Below are 20,839 nucleotides of genomic sequence, written 5' to 3' on the forward strand. Positions count from 1 at the left end.
GTTGACATCTTCTTTGAGGATCTCAAAGTGTGTTTTAACTTCTTCAACGGATTTTCCAACAACTCTTGCCACATTCTGCCACTTGTCAGGGGTGTCCCTGTCGTATATAGCAAGAGCTTCTTCAAATAGTTTGTTTTGCCTTGGAGTCCAAGATGATGCCATCTAAAGGTTAACTTACAACTAATTAATGTTGAAGAAACTAGAACAATGCAAAGTACAAAAATGAAGAGAAAAGGATGGTTCTATTCTAAGTCAAGGAATGGTATGGAAAAGAGATAACCAAGATCGCTCTTTATAAATACATGTTGCTCCAACATATCTTCTCCAAAGGACAAAAGATATTGTCACCATTCTCTTTCGAGCCAAAAGATACCAAATCACGGCAACAAGTGGAAGAAAGAGGAGAATAAATTCCAATTAACAACACTCTTTCACTTATAATTTTAAGCAAAGATTCTCTTTCATTATTATTAAAATAATAATAATATCATACACATTTATATTTCACACACGTTATAAACATAAAATAGTTATAAGAAAATAATTTTTTTAAAGAAAAAAAGTAAAAAATGATGAATGTAAAAAAAAATATTTTTGTTCATTAGTATGTCCTGCACGCAATTTTAAATTTCCATTTATGTGTTTAGTTGAATATATATTTCGTTAACCTTAATTGGTTTTCAAAACTCAATTATTTTGGTATTTTAATATTTATTGTACTTTTATTCACTGTACACGCTGCTTTTACGCGCCATAGCATCGGAATGCTAAATAATGTAGCTAGTGGTTAATCTTTAGGGTTTTACTTCTTGAAAAACAAATAAGTATCTTTTTATGAATAGTAGATGTGAAAGTTGAAGCAAAAAATTTTGGAATAAAGTATACATAAAGTTAATAATGTTATATTGAGAATAATCCAATATACTAACTATGATATTTTAGGATCTTAAGACTTTTCCATTTTTGAGTTACTTTGTACTCAAGTTTGTTATATAAGGTTAGTATATGAACCGTTTGAATCCATGTAACATGGGAGCCATTGTAAATATTAATGAATTATGGCATCGTGAAAAAAAAAATGTTTATCTTAAAACTTAATCATCATATTATTATTAAAATTTCCAGGTTAAGTTGGTTTGACATGGATGTTTTCTAGAGAGTAAAATGTTGGAAAAAAAATTAATGTTAGTCATATAAAAATTTAAGTTACCCCACTACTATAGTTAGTTGTTTCATAATTAGAAAGTAATATAATAATTAGTATAAATTATTAGACGATCCATAAACATGGTTATAAAATGAAAAATTTAAGACTACTATGATAAAGTAACAGGGAAAGCTTCACTTCTTGTCTATAGAAAAGGTATTTCAATTGTCTCCTGGCCTTAGAAAGGGACAAAGACTCAGAAATTTTTAATTATCTAATTACTCAGTTTTCTGTTGTGCAAGGTGATCAACATTTTTCCTATAGAAAGCATGCATACTTTTTCTAAATGCCGATGTATTATAAATTATGACCATAGTATTTTTTTTAATGTTACCCACCTATTTTACTTTTAGAGAGTCGAAGAACAAAAGGTTTAAAAATAATTTTTTTAAAGAATCAAAATACACTTTATCCTAGATTTTAGAGAGAATAATACTTTAAATAATTTTTATTTACTAATAATTGTGGTTTTGATACCCTCAATATGACGAGTATTATAAAGATGATACTGTGAATATATTGTAACAGTTATAGCACGTAACATAAAGAAATACCATAAACTGGATGCATAAAAGTTGAGTGAAAGGTTATGTTTTATAGACTCATTCGTAATGCACCAATGATATTGTTTGGTTGTGGAAGTGCAGTCCTTTTCATATTGAGACATTAGATATGGGTGTGTGATCTATGTTCGAGAATCTTTGCCTTTCGATTCAAACAATCCCCTGAAAAGTTAATGTTTTATGAAACAAGTTTCAAGTGAGAACGAACTAGAATGTTGTATTTGTGTACACACATGCATATGTGGATCAAAACAAAGCTTGAGCTATGACTGAAAACAATGATATTTGATACTTCTATCAAATATCAAATAATTAACCTTTATGTTTATCAATTTTCCAATAATCTTTATTAATATTATCAATGATAGACTTTCTGATGCACCTTTTTTCATAGTTTAGGTTATGTATAGGATGCTCTTAATTTATCATTCGCTTCCTTCTTGAAATGCCCTAAAACCAGAAGAGATTATTTTGTGTTTGGTTTCAGATGCGCCATATGGTTTTGTCGCACGCTTAGTCAGAATCAGGAATAACTGGAGTAAGGCAACCGTTTAATACCCTGCACCAGTTGGTTAATGCGCATAAATAATCTATGCAAAAGGTGTTCGTGCTACGTAAGCCTTTATCTCCATCTATACTGAAGAATATATAGATACAGTCTCATGCCTCAAATATCCATACTAGACCATATGATTATGATGGTTATGATGATAATGTCAAGTAATTTTCAAAAAAGAAACATACTATTGTCACTTTTGTTGTTCACTTGTAGATTTAATGGATTACGTATTTTGTACAAAATGGAATTTAGGAATATCTGCTCTTCTGTTCGCTCATGTAACAGGAAAAAGCTGTTGTATCATATCAGATATATATATATATATATATTCATTATTACCAATGCCTGAGGTGTCAACGTTACCGATACTGTTTGTTTAAGACGGATTTTAAGGCAGATTTCTAGAGAATTGAAATCATTGAAATGCACCAACAGAAGTAGAAAAGGAAAAGGTTTTTTTAACAATTGTTTTTGTGATAATTTTTTGATAACGCATACGTGATAGTTTGTGATTGGTCTGTTTTAAATATTTTTTTAGAATAAATTCAAACAGACTAATCAAATTGTAACACATATCCTATTATAAAAAAATTGTTAAAATATCATTGTCCAATGGGAAAATGAGGGTGGTTTTAGTGAAGGAAGGTAAAGAAATGGTGAAGCTAGCTCCACATAAGCAGGAAGATGGTGGAGGGTTTATTCGCTAAGGCTGTAGGATTTTCAAAAAGAAGCGAACATGAAGTACAAACTTTTCCCCCATAGGAACCACAATACGAACCAGGACAAAGGACAATAGTGGAATATGAGAGATGTCATCATCAAGGTCACACTCGTCAACAGCTTTAGATAAACATAAAGTTATTCATGGGCCACCACCTAATAGCTCAAGCCTTTAACCAAGATATTAAATCCTTCCTTTTGTCACTCACCACTAATGCATATATATATATATAAGAAAATTATTAAATAATAACTGAAAATAATTAATTCTTATATCAATTAAATTGGAGACTATTTATAACTAAAAATCATTATTATTTAAAATACTCTTTATTATTGATTAGAAAAAAAATATATTTGATTTGTAAATTAAAATACAAATTGATCTTTAATATTAATTATCAAAATTTTAGCTAATTATTATTTATTATAAATTAGTTTCTAATTTAAAAATGGAGACTAATTTAAAATCAATAATAATAAGTAGTTAACATTTTAGTAGATAAAATTTTGATAATTAATCTTATAAATTAATTTAAACTCTGATTCACAAATTAATTGGAATAGTTTTATTAATAGTAAAGATTATTTTAAATACTAAAAATTTTTAATTTATACAATGATATTTAATTTAGTCAATATACTAATTAATTATTTTGTCTTTAAATTTAGTTATTATTTAATAATTTTTTTATTCTTGTGTATGCATTAAAAATGGGAAACCACATATTGATAATTAGTTTATACCCGAGATTATAACAATGAGCCAAGTGATAAATAAAAGTGACAATGACCATATTTGCGATTCCAACCAAATTTTCGTTTCCTGGTATATGAGCTTTTAAGTTAAAAGTAATACAATTAATAAAATTTAGTTATGTGTGGTAACGAGTTAATGTCATAACAACTATACTTTCCTTGTATTATCTTTACACAAATTTTAGTTATTTAAATTTAGTTATGTCTATTATATATATATTATAATTTGAATGTAGGAATATCGAATAATTTTTGAATTTCTTTCTAAGTAAAGTCTACAAAATCTAAAAAAAAAATTATTAGTTAACTATGTATTTTTTTTAATAATGGAATAACGAAAGAAGTTTCTAAAATAGAGTCTAGATTTATTTATTAATACTTATAAAGATCCTAATGTATTTTATATTTTAAATGCCCTAAGCTCATTGATTCTAGAAGTGATTAAAACCTTTACTTACAGTTCAATTTATCATTAATTACCTGTTATTGAAATCCTTACATGCATATGTACTGTCAATGTGCCTCATAAAAACTGGTTGAAACCATTGATTAACAGGTGATTCTGAAGCATTTCAGGTTAGAGTTACAACCTACGAAATAGACTGCAGACTTTACTGCCCAGGCATGTACTGAGACTGGATTTTAGTGAAATTTATGGTAACTGGTTTGTAAAGAATCTTGATCGGACATGTTTGTTCCAATAAGATTTCACTTTATAATTCGGTTAGATTAATTTCTTTCAACTTGCTATCGTATATATCTTCCTGCTTAAGATCCTCTTTTTGGTGATTTGATTGATCACCTTGCTGCATCAATGGAACATATACTTTCTGTTTGCGTGATTAGCCAGCCAATTCTGTCTTTCTTCCATGTATATTTGGACTATGTTTATTTACGGATTTGTACTGCCAATCATATATACTTTTTAAAATCTTATTCAACTGTGCATGATTACTGCATATCCACAACCATGCTAAAGGTACTGTCATTCAATAGTTGGTTTGTCTATATCTCTCTATTTTTACGAAAACCAACTGTACTGTATCAATACATGGAATTACTTTGATAACAATGTTTGGAAATGGAGTAGTTGTTACTTAGAAATTATTAAACACGATTCATTCATGAAATTTGTAGTTTGTATAATAGTCTGTAGTTTTTCTTCGTGCTTGTAAACTTCCAGTATACAGTAGTTGTTACTGTTCCAGATTACATGGATCCAAACCAAAGAGTCACAACAATTTATTTTAGACGATTTTAGTTTTAGTTCCTCTTTCAAATTAAGGTACAATTTAGTCCTTCAACTTTAGAAAACTTTGGTTTTAGTCTTTTTTACTAAATTTTTTTAACTTTATTTGCTGTTTCAAACACGTTTCTCAGTTAACATTGAAGCAAAAATGTGTCAAACAGTGTAAACAATCCAAATACTATAATAAAACGTGCTTGAAACAGCAAATAAAGTTAAAAAAAAATTGGTAAAAATGACTAAAACCAGAGTTTTCTAAAGTTGAAGGACTAAATTGTATCTTAATTTGAAAGAGGGACTAAAACCAAAATCGTCCCAAAATATAGGGACTAAAAACATATTTAATCCTTTTTCTTATCAGTTCATCTTCATTTCCTGTGTATAATTATCGTCACTTCAGTTTCTTGACTCGTTTTTGAACCAAAAGAATTATTTCTTTCTGTTTTGAATGCAAGTTATACTGATCCAAGTTCTATGTTGCTCCATTTGCATATATCTGCATAGTTTTTCCGAATATGTTTTTGCTTTTCACTCGGTTTACTTTTAGATGTTAAAATAATTTTCAGTTTTTATGTACTAAAAACGAAAAAAAAAATCATTTCACTCGACTTTCATTTTTTTTTTTACTTATCACAAACTTTATGTGTTACAAAAATAAAAAAATGTCAAGAAAATATAACTACATTTTTAAATTATAGTGATTTGATGTAAGTATGGGATGTATAGAATACCGAAGTACAATTGAAAAATCATAATCATAAGTTTATATTATAATCACTCCTTTAAATTGATATCTTTAACCATTAAATCAAAATTTTATATTTATATCATTAAATAGTATTCATTTGATCGTGACTTTACAATCTATATAGTTGTTATAAAATTATGTTCCTGAATATAACTTTTATACCAAATATTAAATTCAATACGTAGCTAGTAAGTACTAGACGTCAGAAAATATAATTTATGATTAGAACAAATGTCCATTGTATTTAACTATTTATTTCAACATTACAAAAGATAATTATATAGTTTTTTACTATGCACTAATTTAATTATTATTATTATTATTATAGATTTTATTATTTACAAATCTATTTATAATTAAATATTTTAATATTAATTTTTTTATATTACTAAACTCTTCATTTAATTATTATATATCTATAATTGTATTAATAAGTTATTCATTTAAATATAATAATAGGTATATTAGTTTTCTTAATAAAAATTTAAAAATAAAAAAATGACGATCCGTATATATACGCAGTGGTCTTAGAGTCTCAAACTAGTTGATATAACAGATGTGATTTACTCAAATTTAAAGAAGAAAAAAGAAATAAAGAAGATGAAAAAGTAAGAAGAAAAGGAGACGTTAAAATGAAAGAAAGAGAAAAGAAGAAAAAAAGAAAAAAGAGGACGAAAGATAAAAAAAATAAAAGATAAATGTGAACATTAAATATAAATTTTCATTTCATTTCAATTTGATATTCGTGTACAGTGAAAGAGACTGGGAAGAGGTACATCTGACCCGATATTAAAAAATAAAATTAATTGTTTTAGATAAATCAGTCTATTTAAATAACTAATATGAATAATATATCTGATTTTCAGAATCTGAAGTCTAAAAAAGATGTCACTAGCTTTTAAGAACCTTGTGATGAGTTAAAAGATATTCCCAGGCAGGAATAAAATTAGTGATTGCATAAAAAATGGGTGACGTCACTTTTGTGGAATATCAAGCTGAAAGTGACAAGTCAGTTACAGTATATGGATTTTATTTTCGAATAATTTTTATATTGAAGATAAGAAATCTATATCCACACACACATGCTCACATTTTTTTTATACTTATGCGCTCCATAGGCAATGACTTTAACTAAAAGCAATAATAAAAAGTGGTTATAATTTATAAGTGTGGTGTTATAATTTTCAGTATCGTAAATGTTATATATATATATATATATATATATATATATATATATATATATATATATATATATATATATTGTTTATGAGTGAAGAGACTCTCACTTTGTCCAAATAATCCCACGTTTCTAAATTTTTACTTTCAGTAACTTAGCTTAATAAGGTAGAAAAATGAGTTATGAAAAAGTATTTTATCTTAAAAGTCAAATTTATATTTAAAGACTTTGTAACAAGCTTCCAATTACGTTCAATTCATTAATTATTAATTAATAACTTTTATTATTTTCATTAATTATCTGTTAATGATTTTCATTGCTTTGATATTTATTAAATACTTTAATTATTCTGATTATTTTCATTAATTATCTATTAGTGTTATCAAAACAGTTTGACCCAGTTTACCACATGTGGTTGGATAATGATATTTAGAAAACATTTTTTTGAGAACATTTGGACATTCATTACGTGTCAATCTGTCATTGGTCCTAAATTATTCCATAATAGTGTTTATGATTATTATTATTGATTATGGAGTAATTTAGGACCAATCATAGATTGGCACGTAATCAATGTTCAAATGTTGTCAAAAAAAATGTTGTCTAAATATCATTATCTCATGTGGTTTACTTAGTGAGTTAATCCAACCCAATTCATTTATTAGCGAGTCCAAAAAATTTGAACCTGATTTGGTTCACCATGGATTGGTGGATTGAAGGTAAAGATAGTTTGAAAGCATCTAGAAATTGGAGTGATGGTTTGATGGGAAGATATGTAGTTAGTGGGGCTTGTTCTTGTATAATATTGTCCAAACATGGAATAATACTATTATCACTTCCATATGCTACGTTGGCTGTGGGTCACGGAAATCAAATCTAATTCAGACCATAAATACAAACTACATCTACGTACCATCGCCATAACTTAAACTAATTCAATTTATTCACAACTTTTTGATTTTGTAACCTTTGCTTCTATTACTATTTACGTTGATATTATGGTATCAATAAGTTAAAAAATACAGAAAATAGGATATTCTTCCTGATAGAGTTGAAAAGGATACAGAAAAATGTTTTTTAACACAACTTGACAATCTAGTAGTCATTAAAAAAATGAATTTTTATATTTATAAAAGAAAATAAAGATTAAAGAATAAAATGTGAATGTAAAATGTGGGTAAAAGTAAGAAGGCGATTTTTGAGAAACGTGGTTTTGCCTTGGGATTTTAGCGTGGTAGCTTTCACACAAAAAATTGATATGTTGCCTTCTCTGAGCCACTTATAGTGGCAAGTTACTGTTTGTTATGAAGTGATGGTCAAAACCAGAGATTGTTACAACTCTCCATTACTCACTAATCTTCTCTGTCGCTAACAATCCTTCCAAACCATCTTTTTCTTCCAAAAATTCTCTACCTTTTTTAACCAAACACTAAATGGCCTTATCTCTAGTTAACGTGGGACTTCCAACACACCCCCCTCACGTTTAGGATAGGCTTCAATCATGGTTCTGATACCATATTAGAAGTGGAGTTTAAGTCTAACTCAACCCCACAAAACCGGCTTGTAGGATGAGGTTTGCACCCACTTATATACACTTAAATGACCTTATCTCTAGTCGATGGGTGGTCCGATAGGAACCCGATAGCGGGTGGAACAACATGCCCAAAGACAATAGAAATCGCTAAGATAGGCTTCAATCATGGCTCTGATACCATGTTAGAAGTGGAGTTTAAGTCTAACTCAACCCCACAAAACCAGCTTGTAGAGTGAGGTTTGCACCCACTTATATACACTTAAATGACCTTATCTCTAGTCGAGGTAGGACTTCCAACATATATATATCAATGTTATAAAAATTAAGAATTCCATGAAAAACTACTCTGATTCATCTATTAGCTAGTTAAATATCTAATTTAAAAAAATATTTGTAAATTATAATTTTTTTTTTCAAAATTAACATGGGAACAATAATAAGAGAGTTTAATAATACTCATTCTGTTTAAATCTATGGTTGGAAATATATTTCACATCAAAATTGTCAATGTCCTTTGACATGTCTCATTCATTTGCATCCAAAATTTACGTTTTATTCTTTTTCTTTATTTTCTAGGGTTTAATTTTTTTTTTCATATTTCCTTTTCTTTTTCATTTTATTGTATGAATAAAAGAATTAAAACAAAATTTCTTTTGTAAAAAATATTTTAATTATATTTTACCCTGCTAAAAGAAATAAAAAAAATATTTTTCAATAACCACAAACTCAAAAAATTGTTTTGTTTTAGAATTTTTAAATTTTTCAAAAATTTAGTAACAAACTTAAAAGGTTGCATCGTTTTAGAACTTTAAAAGTTTTTCAAATATTTGAATTTCTCCATTTAATTTTGTCTTTCAATTTAACGTCTATTGTCATTGTATTTTTTCTTTTTCTTAAGCTTTGGCAGATTTAACATTTTTGTGTTAAATAATGTCAACGGATTTCCTTTTTTCATGATCAAGTATTTTGTTCTTAACTTTCATCTGCAACTACCTTTTTCTTAATACAAACCAATGTTATTTTTTCAGAAAGCTTTAGTTAAGTTTTTCTTAATCAATATCTGTAAAAAAAAAAAGTTATTGAATGTCAAAGGTAAATTTTTTATCGGTATTAATTACAGTCATTTTTAGTTCATATCAGATTTGTTTTTGACATATAAAGTTAAATTTCTTTTTTAATTGATATTAGTCAAACTTTTATTGTTGAATGTTATAACATAATTTTTTTTATCAGTATTAATCAAAATTTCTTACAAATATTCCAAGGATAATTTTTTTTTTTACTGATATGAGGAAGTGTTTTCAGTCAATATATTAGTTAGACTTTCTTTTCAATTTACGTGTATCGTGGTCTTTTTTTTTAAGTAATAACTACATGACTTGTTTTCGTACTCACATCATGTTTTCTTGAAGTTCGTTAAAATCATAGTAATTAATTTATATCAGTGAAAAATAACCTTATTTATTCATATGATTTTCATGCGAGTTAACAAAATCTTAATAAATTTTCAACTAAAGTTAGCAAGTGGGCTCTCATGTGAAACACACAAAACAAATAAAACAATAACACAATAAATACATCTAATATTCAAATATATTTTCAACTATTTAATCAAAATTATTAAATATACAGTAGGACTATCTGATTAGTCTAAGATGGAACTATGCACATAATCAAGATCGTTCATTAAATTATTTAAGATTGAAAAGCTATAGACCAAATTATCATCTTTAAACAACAATTAAGTTTGATAGTGATTAGTTTACACCAAAATATGATTAATACCAGTTAGACTCTAATTAGTTTGTTAATAATGTGAAATTTATTTCAAAATCTATAAATATAAATTTGAAATATTAAGATAAATAACTAAATACAACTTGTAAAATTTATACCAACTTTGACATAAATTATTTTCTGTAAGTAATCTTCTAATTTGATGGAACGATGAACAAAAATAAATGTCAAAATACTCTAAACTTAGGAAACAAACACCGTCGACCCAATAAGAAATATTTAACATAAATAATCCTTCAAGACACTTCAAAACGAGGCAGCATGATTCATTTTAGAACTTTCACAATTGCCTACTTTTCACTTCGATTTTTAAAATAAAATAAATAAAGAAATATTAGAACCACTTTTAACAAAATGATATGCTACCATGAAAATGTCTGATTTTGATCGTGGTCTTTGAAGTAAGATTTCATTTTCATTCTTTATCTTTATATCAAGAAGGTATATAACTTTTTTCCATCCTAAATCTTATCGGAAAAGGATATCCCGTACTTGTGGTCATACATGACTTTAACTAAAATATTATTTAATCTATAAACATAAAAATCATAATAAATAAAATATGATATAATAAAGCATTCAAGGTTTATATATATATATATATATATATATATATATATATATATATATATATATATATATATATATATATATATTCAATATAAATATCAATAAATATCAAATAGAAATATTAAACAACAATTAGATAAATAACAAATAATGATAAAAAAAAGTGTAGAGTTGATGAAATGTGTTTTTTAAATAAAGCAAAAACTGAATGATTAGAAAAATTAATATAAATCTTCTAAGTTACCTCATATACTACGTGTATTTATTTAATATATTTTTATATATAATTTAAAAAATTAAATATTACTTCTACAACATCTATATCCAATTAATAATTTTCGTTTTTGTAGCGGACAATATTCATGTCAAAAAATTTAGTTGCCATTCCTATACTTAACATAACACCACTAAAATAAATTAAAAAACCTAAAATTTTTGCATGATGACAAATTCTTTAACAACTACTTATTATGTTTCCCTTGGCCTGACATTGTCTCGTTTGATAGTAAATATTAAAAGATGTCGGTAAATTAGATCAATTAATTGACAGTTACAGTAACGCTAAAAACTGTTGACAGTTACAGTAACATTAAAAACTGTTAACAGTTACAATAACGTTAAAAACTGTCACGGGACTATATAGTTGAAAACTTCTCATGATTTTTTTCATATTAGGCAATAATTTGGATTTAAGGGTGAGAGAATTGTTTGGCCCTATCTTTAATAGGTAACATTTTGACCTGTTCTCATAATCAACTTTGGTTTATTAAAAGGGTATTTTTACATTTTGTAAAATGAATGAAGATATATAAAAGTAATATTATTATTATTATTTGTAAATAAATACCAGGTCTAAGTAAAAGGGAAGAAACAAACTTGGGAAGGAAATTGGGCTTTTGACTTACAGAATATTACTGACTTGTATTATTTGCATTGTATGAAATTAATTAATTTAATAATTGGTAGTGCATTTGCAGCATTCAATTCAACGGAGTCTGCCGTTGAAACGTCAGCTTTTTGTCTCAGTCAACAACATACATCGTCATTCATAGCCACCATCATCAATTTCTTCCACACACACTTCTCCACAATGATCACCGTGTCCCTCACATACCATCATCATCATCATTTATTTTCTCATCAACAAATTTTAATTACGTTATATATTTTTATGTCGCACAATAAAAAAAATCCTAATTTGTAAAGTGTGATCTTTTATGAATGAAAACATATGACTGAAAATGAAACATACTTTACTATTTGACTTATGTGCATTAAACATTTTACTCACAAATACAAATAAATCTTATCTCGCTAAGATATTGTTTGTTTTGAACTAAATTTTCACAAATTTATTTTCAGTACCATTCTAAAAAGTTTTTCATTTAGAGATATTTTATGTGTATATAAATTCAGGTTCATTTTTTTATTTTTTTTCTGATGTGAGACTTTATTTGTATCCGGTCCATATAACACGTCATATATATATATATATATATATATATATATATATATATATATATATATATATATATAAATACTAATTGTTAGATATTTGTGATAGATGAGATGACTTAATTTTTTTGCTTTTTTTAATATATTAGGTGAAGTGAGATCATAATTTGAGAGTCGAAGTGAAAGAATCCAAAATTCCATTCCCACTGTTGGGTAATAGAGAAAGGGAGAGAAATTGTAGGGTTTGGTTGACTTGGTCATGCTTTTATTCGAGAACTATAATCACGTTGACGGGTCTCTCTTTTCTCTTGCTGTTTTCTTCTCTCTCTCCTTCCTCGTAACTCTCTGCACAATAATCTCGTATTACGAGATGTTAATCATCCTAAAGAGAAGACTTTTGTTGTTTTTGCTTTCATGGGTAGTAGTTATATGATTCATTAACCTTTTTCGAATCCACGCCTTCCTTTGCTTTGCTTTGCTTTCACTGAAGAATATATCATCTTCTTGTATTTATTGCTTTCTGTTTCAGACTAATCTTTCTGGTTAAGCATCAGATTTTGTTGTTTACTCAATTCAGTTCATCATGTTTGTTTCTCTCTAGAGAGTCAACCGTAGTTCCGAGAATAGATTATGATTCCATTCAACTGTTGCTTTTTTCACCTTAGAGCTGCCCCCGAACACAAAGCTTCATGTTAAATTCATACCCCTGCTGAGTTTTCTGCGTTCAGACGAAATCAGTATTTGAATTCTGTAGTAGTTAATCTGAATTTTGGCGCGGTTCAAGGGAGATTACAAAGAATTGCTTCTATTACAGTTCTTGTAAGTTGCTTCTTACTCATCATCTTTAACTCTTCGTGATTTATTGTTCTTTACAGTCTTTTAGGAATTCCTTTTTAACTTTAGTCCGAATTAAATATTGATTTTTCAACCGTATACCAATCTAGGTTTAAAAAATCGAATTGATTATAATTTTTTTCCCGGCTCACTGTATCTCAGTTTGCATCGGGACAATCCATATGAGTCCAAGAAGCCATTTTGTCACCTCTGTATTCAGTAGTTTTGGAAATGCACATGTGTCTCTGATAGGGGGAGTAGAACCAATTTTCACGTTGAAATTTATATTTATCTCCTTCTGGTGGTGAAATAGACTCTTTTGATCTCAATCAAAAATACAAAATATAAAACCTTCACACTATTTAAATAATTTCAACAAAAATCATGTATTTACACTATAGGTTAGTAAAATAGCAAAAGAGAAAAAGATAAATAAAGAAAAATATAAATATTAGTAACATTTTAGTTTAGATGCAAATATGTTTTCAGTTCTAGTAAATATGGTTTCGTTTAGTTTTGGTTTAAATATGTTTTTATCCCTGAACTTTTAGTGAAAATTAGAATTAGTCTCTCTTCAAAACTTTGGCCTAATTTAGTCTCTATTTTAGAAATGTATGAATTTAGTCCTTTTAACCAAAATTTGTTAACTTTATTTGATGTTTCAAATGTGTTTCTCAGTTAAGATTGAAGCAAAAATGTGTCAAATAGTGTAAACAACTCAAATGTTATCATAAAATGTGTTTGAAACATCAAATAAACCTAACAAAATTTAGTTAAAAGGACTAAATTCATACATTTCTATAATTTGGGAACTAAATTAGGCCTAAGTTTTAAGGAGAGACTCATTCTAATTTTCAGTGGTAGTTAAGGGAATAAAAACATATTTAACCCTTTAGTCTTTACTGTATTAGTTATTCTTTCAAACAATATGAGTAATTTTGTTTAATGTGCAGGTCTAGGACACTCTCCTAATGAGAATGGACATTGGTGAAGGGGAGGCCTTACTAAATCCCCGCTCCTTTAAGGTACATAACTATAATTGAATTTCGTTGTTATGTTTATTGTGAATGTTTTCTAGAGCTTCTCCTTTTAATATAGCAATTATATTGATTTTTCTTGAAAAATAGAAAAGTCAGCTATGAAGTTAGTGGTACTTTTTACTATCCAGTTATATCAATTTTCTACTCTAAAACTGGTATTTATTGAAGCTAGAAGAAAACGGAACTGGCTTCAATTTTTTGTTCTTCAGGATATGACGTTACCTTCTTCAACTGCACTGTGATATGGGTAATGATACATAGACAACATTTTTTTGACAACATTTGAACATCATCATATGTGTCATTGTGTGATTGGTCCAAATGACACAATGACATCACCATGGACCAATCACACAATGACACGTATGATGATGTTCAAATGTTGTCAAGAAGATGTTGTCTAAGTATCTTTATCCCAGATATCAGAACTAACCAATCTATTAATGGGAATTTATGTCGACAGGTGCATGGTAAAATGTGCACAGAACTTGCAAAATTAGTGGATAGAATCTCAAGAATAGTTCCAGACATAGAGGCGGCACGGCCAGGGTTCTCATCAGGAATAGAGTCTCTGTGTTTGCTGAACAACACAATTGAAAAAGCCAAAGTACTCGTGCAGCATTGCTCTGAATGCAGCAAACTCTACCTGGTGTGTAGTCCTTCATTAATAATAGCAAAACAATACACACAAATACGACACGCCATTTCTTCTTGAACGCATGCTCAATTTCATATTTAAAAGTAAAATATATTGTAAATTGATGGATACTCAATACTTGAAAGATTACTTGTATAGTTCTATTAATTTAGAAGATACTTAGCAGTAATGCACAGAGGGTGAAATTGATGGTTTATTCATATCTTCTTTGTCAAGCTTATATGAAAAACATGAGCACCTAAAAATACACATGATCTTATCACTTATCAGTGGATTATACTTGCAGGCTGCATGATAGTGATGGTACTGATGATAGTTTTGCTGGTTTGAATACTACTTTCAGGTTATGACAGGGGATACAGTACTCTCAAGATGCCTAAAGACAACACGATTATTAGAGAAAAGCTTAATCCAAATTCAGAACATGGTTCCTGTTATGTTGGCGGTGAAGGTCAGTCAGCTTATATTCTCTATTAAATTTTCTTTTTGATGCTATTGGATTATTACGATTCTTGTAACTGGATCGTTAAACTCTAAAATAAAATGATAATTTGTTTATTACAATCAGGCATATTAACTAGACTCGTCTGACATTTCTTTTTAAGCCTACCCAAAACAGAACTTCATTCCAATAATCTAGTTGCGATTGAAATATAACTTGCAGATTTCTAGAATAATTCATGATCTTGAGTGTACGAGATTTGTTCTGGACCCCGATGAAGAAGAGGCTGGGAGGGTTGTGAAAGAGTTGCTCACTTCAACTTCAGATTCAGTCGACGATTCTGAAGTTAAAGCTCTTCAGTCTGTGGCATCGCGACTGAAAATAACATCAGCGAGGGCCATCGTAACAGAGCAACGATCTATTAGGAAGTTGTTGGATAAACTTGGACCAAATGAAGTGACAAAGAAAAGGATACTGAAATATCTTCTGCTTCTACTGAAAAAGCATGCAAAGCTCCTGGTGGAAGAACATGAGGAGAGGGTCTATTCTTCCGAAGAACATGTTGCAACGGAGAACTCTTATGACGATTCTTTACGAAGCCATCATGTGGAGTCAGACCAAAGCTTAAACTATGATCAGTATATAACTCACACCAGTGAGTTAGGTGGAGTTGACCTCCCTGAGCAATATAAATGCCCAATATCCTCAAGGTTGATGTATGATCCTGTTATCATTGAATCAGGAGTAACATATGAAAGGATGTGGATAAAAAAGTGGTTCGATAAGGGTAACGATATATGCCCCAAAACCGGAAAGAAACTAATCCATACGGCTTTAACTCCAAATGTGGCCATGAAGGACTTAATATCAAAGTGGTGCAGAAAAAATGGAGTCTCCATTCCAGATCCTAGTAGGCAAGCAGAAGATATTTCCTCATGGGAAGCTTCAAGCACTTCCATTAATAGTATAGGAAGTTATTTCAATGATTTCAACCCGCCAGTGGATCTTAGTAACATGTCAATTGGGTCACTTGATGCTAGTTTTAGTTCAGATGCCTCGCATGGTAGGACCACTCGTGGCTCTATGCTGATCAGGAGCAGTGACAATTCTGGAAGACATCAAGTTCATACAGAGATACATGATACTGATTTGATGCTCTTGCCTCAACTCGGTGATCTTCAATGGGATTCTCAATGCAAGGTCATTCAAGACCTGAAAGATCACTTGAAAAGCAATAGCCAAGCTTTTGTTTCTGTATCTGCAGACAATTTGCTTGAACCACTCCTCAGATTTCTGAACAGTGCATATGATCTGCGTGATGTTCAAGCGTTGAGAGCTGGAACTCAACTTCTGTTGGAGTTTGTGAACAACTGCAGGCATGATTTCTTTTCCCCTTTCTTAATTTTATTATTTCTATATTGTTAACTATTTTGCTTTGCTTATTATATTTTCTCATGTCATTTTTCGGCTAAGATTTTTCTAAATCAATTCACATCTATCCTTAAAAACAGTGTTCTTTTGTTGAAACATGTTTAACATCATTCAAAAATGAAAATCATGAGCAAGTTTTAAAATTTTCGAGGGATATGAATCACATTCTATTCTCTCTTTTTTTTTTTGTAATTTTCTTCCAGACTTTGATCGTCTTATCTTTGCACTTGCCTTTTGATAATAGAATGACTTTTTTGTTATTTGCATATTATTTGTTGCAGAAATGGTAATACTAACTGGAATGAAGAGACGTTCATTATGTTGGCAAGTTTTCTTGATTCAGAAGCGACAGAAGAAATTCTTGCCATACTGGAAGAACTGTCAGGACGTTGGTATAATGCACCTAAAATTGCAGCATCCAGTGCTCTCAATTCTATTTTAAGCATACTCGATTTCGAAAAAAAAGGTTTCCAACAACAAGCTATTAGAATAATGTACAATTTGTCTTTCATTGGCGAAGTATGTCCCCGCATGCTATCACTCAAGTGCATCCCAAAATTGCTGCCATTTTTCGAAGACAGAAACCTTTTGAGATACTGCATACGTATACTGAAAAATCTTTGTGATACTGAAGAGGGTAGGAATTCTGTTGCTGAAACAAAGGGGTGCATAAGTTCGGTTACTGAAATACTTAATACCGGCAATAATGAAGAACAAGAACACGCACTGGCAGTTTTAGTCTCTCTATGCTCTCATGTGGATTACTTGAAGTTAGTAATGAGTGAGCATGACAATATCATACCTTCTCTTTTCTTGATCTCCCAGAATGGAAACGATAAAGGAAAGAAAAGTGCGTTGGAATTGATCCATCTTTTGGATGATGTCAACATTGGTGACAATAAAGATTGCCCTGAGCCAAATACCAGCAACTCTTGTCGAGATTCTAACACTCACCCACCTGAAGAAAATAGACCACTGAAGAAATCCACGTTTCTGAAGAAACTATCACCATTCTCAAAGTCCAGTTCACATGGATCAAAATCCAAAAGATGACAATGAATTTCTCGGCATTTCAACTTTGTGATCTTAGTTGGGGGACAACAGATGACGTTCACATGAGTTCCATATGTGGGTTTTGCCTTTCCTAGCACTTGCGGAATTTTTAGCTTTAAAGGTTCATTCGCAAAGCATCTGCTACTTAATTTTGCACTGTAACAACAGGTAGTAAGATGATGTACAGTTGTGTTTATGATGATGATATATTCCTTTCAGTATTGACATTCCAATTCAGGACTTGTGAATTGTTAAAGACAGTAGAAAGTTTTCTGATTTCTTTTTCCCTTCATGTCAATATACTAGGTAGACCAATTATACATTTCTTGTTTATTCTTATTGTATATATATTAAACACTTCAGTACTGTGGATACTGCTGTAAAATAGATATATTGCAATGAAAGTGTTTGCCTATATTTAACACTTTTCTGTTTAATTGTATGGACTTGGGTGATAAAAGAGGTTACCTTCCAACTCTTTACCTTTGTTTATGCGACCAATTTTATGATACTATTTTATTTCATTATTTCATTTAGGGCTATCTTGGCACAATGATAAAGTTGATGGCTTGGGCTGTTCAAATCTTGAAAACAGACCCTTGACTACATCTGTCCACTATTCCTAAATCACGCTTAGTTAATTCCTCTAATTCTTATTGACTTATGATAATTGATAAACTGGTAATCTGATGAAAGGTTACCTTTGCTTGCAAACGATGTTTGTTAAGATTTAACTTATGGTATAGTAGTTTTCATCTACTAGTATTAGATATATATTATAAAGATAAAATGATTATAAAAAAATAATTTTTTGTATTTTTTTAGAAAAAAGAAAGTAAAAATTAAGAAAAGACAATATATAATTAATGTAAAAAATTTATGTATATTAAAATGTTAGCAAAATGATGAAGATGAAGTTTTGATGATGCCCAAATCAAGTCAAGATATATCAAGATTCATGAAGATCCTTTGAAAACTTATTTTTGTTATAAAAAGCTTTTGTAATAATTGTAGTATAAATGTTTAGATCTTAGATTTGTAATAGGTTTTGATTCCATGTACTTTCACTTTGTAATTGATGTTAAGAGTCAAAATCGCACTATTTTCATTGATTAAAACTAGTATTAATCGATTAAAACAAGTAAAAGTTGAAAACTCAACTTTTTCAGTTTTAATAGATTAAAATTCATTTTAATCCATTAAAATTCATTTTAATCGATTAAAAGTGACCGTTGGAGTTTTCTACTTTTGAAAACTAGCCGTTGTACTCATTTTAATCGATTAACACTAATATTAATCGATTAAATGCGTTAAATAGTCAGTTTCGAAGAATGGAAGAGTATTTGCTTGAGTCTATATATAGGCTCTCTTTATCCATCAACAGTAACTCTTCCCTTGTGAGGAGGTGTTTGGAAGATGATCATCCTTCGTGAATTATTCGGAGAAGGTGTTTCATCCTTTGTGAAGATTCAAAGGAGGTGCAGGTTCATCTCTTGTGGTATCAAGAGAGGTGGTTTCTAAACTTTTACAAATTGTTTTTCTTTGCGATTATTATTTGTAATTGTTTTGTGATAGTGGAAAGTTTATCTTGATTTGAGATAAACGACTGGACGTAGGATTGGTAAGATCCGAACCAATATAAAATTCATCCATGCACATTTCTCTCAACCTTACTCTTTTATTTATATTTATTATTTACATAGTAAGTTTAATTGAGTAGAAATTAAAAGGCACACATTTGTATTAAAACCCCTCTTGGTTTGTTATTCCACGCTAACCATTCCGCTGCAGCAATTCTGATAATTGGTATCAAAGCTCGATTTGATAGTTATTCAAATGGCAGGATCATATCAAACATTTGCAGAGGGTGCTTCTATCAATAGACCACCTTTATTCACAGGTGAAAACTATGCATTCTGGAAGGTTAGAATGCAAATTTTTATTGAGTCTATTGATTGTGAGATTTGGGATGTTATTGCATTTGGTTCGTCTGTCCCTACTAACAATTTGCAAGAACCAAAGCCCGTAGTCAGCGGACAGCTGAAGAGAAGAAAAAATTTCAAAATGATGTGAAAGCCCGAAACATCATTTCATCTGCTTTAACCGTTGACGAGTTTTACAGGATCTCATTTTGTAAGACTGCTCAAGAGATGTGGGAAGTGCTGAGAGTGACCCACGAAGGTACAAATGACGTGAAGAGAGCAAGAAAGAATACCCTAATCCAAGAATATGAAATGTTCAGGATGAAGCAAGGAGAAACAATATCAGATGTTAAAAAACGCTTCACCAATATCGTAAATCACCTCATTGGCCTAGGTAAGTCTTTCGAAAATGATGAACTTAATATAAAAATTTTGAAATCTATAGACAGTTCATGGCAACCAAAAGTGACTACAATTTCTGAGTCACAAAATCTCAACACAATGACTATGGCGACATTATTTGGAAAGTTGAGAAAGCATGAACTTGACCTTGGAAGACTAGATGAAGAAGAAGCAATGACAAAAACAAAGAAAAAGAGTCTAGCCTTAAAATCTGAGGTAGAAAGGAGCAAGAACAAAATAGAAGATGAAGACTCGGAAGATGAAGAAAATTTGAGACTCATGATAAAAAGGCTCAACAGGTTCATGAAATCAAAAGACAAAGGAAGATTAAAATTCGAAAAAGAAGAAAATCAAGGATCTTCCTCACACTATAAATGTTATGGTTGCGGAGAAAGGGGACACCTAAAAGCTGACTGCCCAAATCAAAAGAAGAATGAAGAAATAAAGGAAAAAAAGTTCTTCAAGAAAAAGAAAGCCTACATCGCATGGGACGATGACAATGAAACAATTTCTAATTTGAGCGAATATGATGAAAAGGCAAACATCTGTTTAGTGGCAGACGACGACGCTGGAAGCCAAGTAAGTACATCTAGCGATTCTGAAAATTATAGTCAATATAGTGAAAGTGAATTGCATGAAACTTATGCTGCTTTACTTGTAGAATCTGAAAAATTAGATAAAGCTCATAAGAAATTGAAAAAGGATTTCAAAAATTTAAAATT

At 29.6% G+C, this 20,839-nt stretch overlaps 1 protein-coding gene across 2 annotated transcripts; it reads left to right on the forward strand.

Moving 5' to 3' along the window:
• Positions 1-12,525: 12,525 nt before the first annotated feature.
• LOC106777978 (U-box domain-containing protein 5) lies at positions 12,526-18,210 on the forward strand. 2 transcript variants are annotated; one of them, XM_014665825.2, is made up of 6 exons: positions 12,526-13,154; positions 14,123-14,194; positions 14,673-14,858; positions 15,211-15,318; positions 15,532-16,685; positions 17,022-18,210. In XM_014665825.2, the coding sequence occupies exons 2-6, from the start codon at positions 14,141-14,143 to the stop codon at positions 17,791-17,793; spliced, it is 2,274 nt and encodes a 757-aa protein (XP_014521311.1). In that variant the 5' UTR covers positions 12,526-13,154; positions 14,123-14,140; the 3' UTR covers positions 17,794-18,210. The 2 variants fall into 2 exon arrangements, with proteins under 2 accessions (XP_014521311.1, XP_022631472.1); XM_022775751.1 differs by lacking the exons at positions 12,526-13,154; positions 14,123-14,194 and adding an exon at positions 14,273-14,450 and having other exon boundaries at positions 14,629-14,858.
• The last annotated feature ends 2,629 nt before the right edge of the window (positions 18,211-20,839 follow it).

The sequence above is a fragment of the Vigna radiata genome, chromosome 11, assembly GCF_000741045.1.
Source record: "Vigna radiata var. radiata cultivar VC1973A chromosome 11, Vradiata_ver6, whole genome shotgun sequence".
In the NCBI taxonomy this organism is placed as follows: Eukaryota; Viridiplantae; Streptophyta; class Magnoliopsida; order Fabales; family Fabaceae; genus Vigna; species Vigna radiata.